This window comes from Emiliania huxleyi (assembly GCF_000372725.1).
Source record: "Emiliania huxleyi CCMP1516 unplaced genomic scaffold EMIHUscaffold_108, whole genome shotgun sequence".
Lineage (NCBI taxonomy): Eukaryota > Haptophyta > Isochrysidales > Noelaerhabdaceae > Emiliania > Emiliania huxleyi.
This window is the reverse complement of record NW_005201912.1, coordinates 1,871-7,854: the sequence shown is the minus strand read 5'-3', so window position 1 is coordinate 7,854 and position 5,984 is coordinate 1,871. Positions and strand designations below refer to the sequence as shown.

Here is a 5,984-nt window from a genome sequence, read left to right as displayed (position 1 = left end):
GGGTGGGCCCCCCCCCCCCCCCCCCCAGGCGACCTTCTTGGAGAAGAAGCGGGCCGCCTCCCTTCTCGCCAAGCTCGAGCAGGTCACGGCGGGCAAGGAGGCGGGCGGGGGCGCACTGCGGCCGCCGCCGCTCGGGATGTGCAAGCGGAGGCGGCTTTAGGGCGACCCAGAGGCATAAGAGGGGCGCTGGAACGGCGGGGGGGGGGGCGGAGCACAACATGTGTCGCAAGCGAAGAGGGATGGGGCGCTCGCTTGGCAGGAGGCATGCACCTGGCACTCGGCAGAGGACAGGTTAGGTGGGAGGGTACTTGCATGTGATGTCGAGGTGCCGGCAGGCTATTAGAGTGCTCCGCCGTGTGCGTAGAAGCTCTATACACTTGACTCTGTGCACGGTCGCTGCTTTTCAGTGATCGTGTCTAGCAGAGCCGTACGTGTACGTACGTCAGATTCACTGGTTGCATGCTGCATGCAAGTGTGCAAGTGTGCATGCTGTATCGTTGTGTATGTGTTCTTGTAGTTGTACGCACTTTTTGCGTTGAGGTTGACCGTTGTGATACGGCTCGTCTACGGGGCTTGTTGTGCGAGCTTTTTTAGTCGGAGAATTTTATAAAGACTTGCCGTCCTCGCGGGAGTCGCTTAGGCGGCTCCCGTGGTGTACCTGTGTTAGTGCCAGTGCGCGCCAGTCCCGAGTCCACTGTCCACCGTGCCAGAGTGTTGTGCGAAAAAAGAAACCGGGCCGACATCTCGCCTCTACACACTCACACGCGGAAAATTGGACGACACTCGCGACGCACTCACGCGCGCCACGTGCTCCCCCGCAGTCACTGGACTCGCACACTCTGCGAGGAGCGGCCCCACCGTGCTGCGATCGAGAAGGCGGCTGTCGAGCTGGGCCTCGGCAGCCGCGAGGAGCTGCAGCGGGCACGAGAGCCGCTCGGCGGCGACGTGCGCGACCTGGTGCACGGCCGGCAGCATCCAATGGTTGGAGAGGCGGTGGAGCGTCTCGCCGCCAAAGAGGAGCGCGAGGCCCTCGGGTGCGCCCGCTTCGATGTCGACCCACCCCTCGCGCCCCGGCGTGTGGTCGAACACGTGCAGGCCGGGGCTGGCTCCGAGGGGGATGAGCGTCGCCAGGCCAACGTCGGTGTGGTACGGGCAGTGCACGTCCCGCGCCACCTCGCCCGCCGCGCCCAAGCTCGGCGAGTACCGGAAGAGCGTAAGGTTGCTTTGGGAGAGCGCCGCCCGCGACGCCTGCTCCGCGAGTGGCGGCTCGAGCAGCGAGGTCGCCAGCTCAGCTGCCATGCCCATGGCGCCGCAAGCAACACCGACCGCGTCGGCAGCGACTGCGGCAAGTGCGTCGTACGCGCGCTCTGCGGAGCGGCGCAGGGCCGCAGCGGCGGGGGGGAAGGCCGCGGCGGCGTCTGCGCCGCCTCGAAGCTGGAAGAGCTCCTAGGCAGAGGTGGGCGCTGGTTGAGGAGAGGAGTGGCGCGGGGGCGTGGGCAGAGTGGCGGGGAGGGCAGTGCGCGCCTTGCAAAAGTGAGGCCGGTAGTGGTAGCCGAGGTACTGCCGCGCCGCGCCCGCCTGCTTGCTCTCGATCGGCAGGGCGCAGAAGGACGCCCACTCCGAGCGGAGCACCTCCACTGCGCTGCGCGCCTGTGGCGGCAGCGCGACGACGGCGAAGCCCGAGCGACGCCACTCGGCGAGGAGCTCGGCTGGGCGGTGGAGGCTGCAGCAGCGCGGAGCATCTGGGCCGCCCCACCGCTTCGCAATCAACTGGGGAGACACTTCGGCGGCGTCCGCGCGGCAGCTGGAAACGGAGGAGGCGGGGATGCCGGTGGCGGCGGCAAACGGCTCTGGCGGCCCCGGCGGCATAGGCAGCGCGTCGGTCTCGAAGGCAGCCACCACAGCCAGGAGCAGCTCGTGCTCCTCAGGGGGGGTCAGCTTGCCGCAGACGGCGAAGTAGCCAGACGGCGAATTCACGTAGTGCTCGCGGCGGTACTCTGCGTGCGAGAGGGCCTGCGCGTCGCTGTGTACCCGCACTGTCTGGTCGGCGGGCCGCAACGTCGTGCAGTGAACCACCTCCCCCTCGCGCAGCCGCGTGACGCCAGAGGCGTCGAGGTCAGCGCCGCCGACCAGCGAGAAGCGGTGCTCCTCGTTGGGCACCTCAAAGGCGCTCCGCACAGCCGCCTGCAGCTCCGCCAAAGGCGCCTCGCGCCGCTGCAGCGTGACAAGCCGCCGCTCGTCCGAGGCCGCGTCCGAAGCCTCGAGCGGCCGCTTGCGGGAACTGGCGAGAGCGACGATCACGCGAACGGGTGGGAGCGACTCCGTTCGGAACTGCCACGCCGCCTCGCCCGCTGCAGCGGCTCGCACGACGGCGACGTAGGTTCGCTCGGGCAGCAGAGGGTCCTCTGGCTCAAATCGAAGCACTCGAGTGGCGGCGTCGAAGCTCGCGCGCCCAGAGACGTGCTGGTCCATCCAGCCACGCACCTCGATGGCCGCGGAAGGGTCGGCGACTGACGCGGGCACAGTGCAGCAAATCGCGGCGTCAAGCGGAGCTCTGCAGGTGCCAGGCTCTGGCGAGCAGCACGTCACCGCCGCCGACGGGACTTGCGCCCTCACGAGAGCGACGTGAACTGCGTTTGTGCACTGCGTGCTCGACGTGCACGCCTCGAGCGCCGCGTCGTCTGGGAGGCTGCGAGAGTGGAGACGGACGGTGAAGCCGTCGGCAGGAGGAGATCCAGCGGGAAGCTGTCCGCTCTCGATCACGGCTTCCTTGAGTGCGCGGATCGTCGTGGACGGCGGGAGGTCGAGGGTGAGGACCCGCTCGCTGGAGAAGAGGCGGACGAAGGCGCGCATATGTGTTGCCAGGATGACTCTCAGCGGCGGTGCGCAAAAGGACTGATAGAAAAAAGAAAAACGCTCCGCTATGGGGTAGAAGAAAAGAGAATTTCTTCTGCAAGAATTTCCAGTGCTGAAAGAAAAACGCGACCGCCCAGGGGACTCGAGCGACCGCCCAGCCAGAGTCCACGGCGGGCCGCGCGCCCCCTCCCAAAAGCCGCCGCCATGGTCACCGTCAAAGTGCAGGGCCACGGGCAGTCGTTCTCCGTCCGGCTTCGCGCAGACGCTACTCTCGAAGAGCTCAAGCAGAAGCTCAGTGAGCGGCAGTGGGTGCGCGCGCAGCTGGATCGCGAGGACGTGCTGGCCTTCAAGCTGCTGGACCGGTCTGTCAACAAACTCGACCTGTGCCGTTTGGTCTCTACCTCTCCGCTCGACAGCCTCGGCATCACCGACGGCACCACCTTGGATCTGGCCCTCGTGATGGATCGATCAATGAAAATTTTCGTGAAGACGTTGACCGGCAAGACTATCGTTCTCGACGTTATGCCCTCCGACTCGATCGACAACGTCAAGGCCAAGATCCAGGACAAAGAGAGCATCCCGCCCGACCAGCAGCGCCTCATCTTCGCGGCCAAGCAGCTCGAGGACGGCCGCACCCTCATCGACTACAACATCCAAAACGAGTCGACGCTGCACCTCATCCTCCGCCTCCGCGGCCAGGGCGACCTCCTTTCGAACCACGTCCTCTCCAGCACACCTGCCGACGATGCGACCGACGTGCCGTGCGCCACCTCGGTCTCCGTCCTCGTCGACAGGAACATCACCAGCGTCCTGCCCGAGGGCGCGCTCACTCTGCGGCGCGTCGACGACAGCGGCGGCGACGAGGACGAGGACGAGGTGGTTCCAGGCGCCGTGGCGTACGACGCCGCCACCCGCGCCATCTCCTTCACGCCCAGCGCGCCGCTGCAGCCGTCGACCGAGTACGAGGTGACGCTCGACGCGAGAAAGTTTGGCGCGGCGTGCGGCTGCAGCTACATCGTCGGGGACTGGAGCGCGCGCTTCACCACGGCCGCGCGCGCGCCGCTGCAGCTGCTGCTGCTCCGGCGCGGCTCGACCGCTCCTGCCGCCTCGCTCGCCTTCCGAGGCGCGACGATTGCGGAGCTTGCCGGAGCCGCCGTCGAGTCGCTCGGCTGCGAGAGGGAGGATGTCTCACGCCTCCTCCTCGCGGCGCCTCCCTCTGCCGGCCGGCCCTCACTGCCCTGCTGCTCTCCTGCCGACCTGCCCGCCCGCCCGTCAGGTTGGCTCGAACGAGGTTGGCCTTTCGCGAGACGCGGACGTCGCGCAGCTCAAGGCGCCGCGGGCTCGTGCCGCGCCTTGGGCCCTCCGCTTCCCACACCCTAGCCCCTCCCTTCCCTCGCGCAGGATGGCGACCGCATCATCGCCGTGCTCCGGCCGGGCGCGGGCGGCATCACCGGCGTGCGCACGCGCGAGGAGATTGACGCTGAGGGGCGCGCAAACGCGATCGACGTCGGCGGCGCGGGCGGCGGCGCGGGCGGCGGCGCGGGCGGCGCGGGCGGCGGCGCGGGCGGCGCGGGCGGGAGCGATGCGGCGCGGCCGGCGCAGCGGCCTCGCGTGGAGCGGAGCGTGCGCGAGCGGCTGGTTGAGCTCAAGAGCCTCCATGATGAGGGGCTCATCTCGGATCCCAACTTCGAGGCGCGGCAGCGAGAGATCCTCTCCGACCTGTGACGACGCGGGCCGAGGGCGACCCGAGGGGCGGCGGCGGCGGCGAGACCGTCACCATGCTGCACTCTTGCTGGTATTCCCAGGCAGCTGGAGCTGCCTTTGTCTGTATTGGGCGCATGCGGAGGGGGAGGGGCACGAGCGAGGCGGCGCGCCCTCCGGGCCGTGAGCCGTGAGGCGACCGGAGGGCGTCTCCTTTTGAATCTTCTCGGAACCTTCCCGCAGGAGAGTGCCGCAGCAGTGCCGCCGTGTTGACTGTTGTTACGGTGTTCTGGTATGTTGTTGGCAATGTTGTTGCACCTGCGGAGCGTAAATCTAAAAGTGCTCGGGAGAGGACGAGTGCTGCGGCAGCCGAGGCGGACGTGGGACGAAGGAACCGGCGTTACCGCGCGGGTCCCCCCCGCCCCCGCACCCCTTTGCGTCTTGGCACGAGGGCTGCGTCAGAGAAGAGCGACAACCCGAGACAATGGGAGGACAAGCACGGGAGAGGAGCAGAACGAGACAGGAGCCACCAACGAGCGAGGCGTCCGCGAGACGCCGAAACTTGAGAGCACAAAGCCTTGCGATACCGCGTCACAGGAGCCTCACAGACAATGAGAGAATGCTTGGGAGACGACGGAGAGCGTGCGAGGAAGGCGACGCAGTCGGAAGAAGACGGCGAAACAGCAAGGCCGACGACAAGACGATCCGAATATTCGCATACAACCGACCTGGCCAACATATGGTAACAAGAAAAAGTGACACATACAGGAGGAGAGACACGGGCAGTGGAAGGACCTGGCCACCACACCGAGTGACGCGATGGCATGCGTGATCAAGATGATGAATGACCATCGCGGCGATCTTGGTGTCATCTCGGAGAGCACGACGACAGAGGACGAGAGAGCTGCAGTGATAGGGAGATGGGATCTTGAGGGGTATGGTGCCAGTATTGCCTGCGGCGAGAGGGAGGGCGACACCGACGCCGACGCCAACACAGGGCAGACAGGAGCGACATCGGGGGCGGGCACGAGCAGCGATCCGCAAAACGCCAAGCGCGGACGCGGGCGAACGATGTGGCGTGACCATCGTATGGAACACCGACAAACTCAAAAAAGTTGAACCAGAACAAGAGGTCGACATAATCGCTGCACGAGTGAGGAGGGTGATACTCGAAACACTCGATGGGAAACACCGAATCAGCGTGTACGGCGCGTATATGCCCGATACAGGAAAGAGCAATGACGAAATCGTCAAGGCGTGGAAGGAGCTCAAAGAAGCGATACGACACGACACGCACGAGAGGGTGCTCATCATCGGCGACATGAACGCTGTGACGCGGAAATGGGTGGAGGGGGGAGGGAGGCAAATGGGGACAGCGGACACGGAAATGGATGACCTGCTAGAGACCGAACAAATGGAGTCGCTGG

The 5,984-nt window shown here is 66.4% G+C and overlaps 2 protein-coding genes across 2 annotated transcripts in view; both read left to right on the top strand.

Annotated features, from left to right (window-relative positions):
* EMIHUDRAFT_466599 (hypothetical protein) overlaps positions 1-117 on the top strand; it is a gene marked incomplete at its 3' end in the record, with an annotated part of 1,846 nt that extends 1,729 nt beyond the window's left edge. The window contains exon 3 of the mRNA XM_005792295.1: positions 28-117. Within this exon, the coding sequence (XP_005792352.1) occupies positions 28-116 (89 nt within the window). The remainder of the gene's footprint in view (positions 1-27) is intronic.
* Positions 118-3,327: 3,210 nt separating this feature from the next.
* EMIHUDRAFT_312916 (hypothetical protein) lies at positions 3,328-5,372 on the top strand (the record flags this gene model as incomplete). Its single annotated transcript, XM_005792294.1, has 3 exons — positions 3,328-3,576; positions 4,801-4,804; positions 5,326-5,372. 3 exons carry the CDS (start codon positions 3,328-3,330, stop codon positions 5,370-5,372), a joined length of 300 nt encoding a protein of 99 aa, XP_005792351.1.
* Positions 5,373-5,984: the final 612 nt, after the last annotated feature.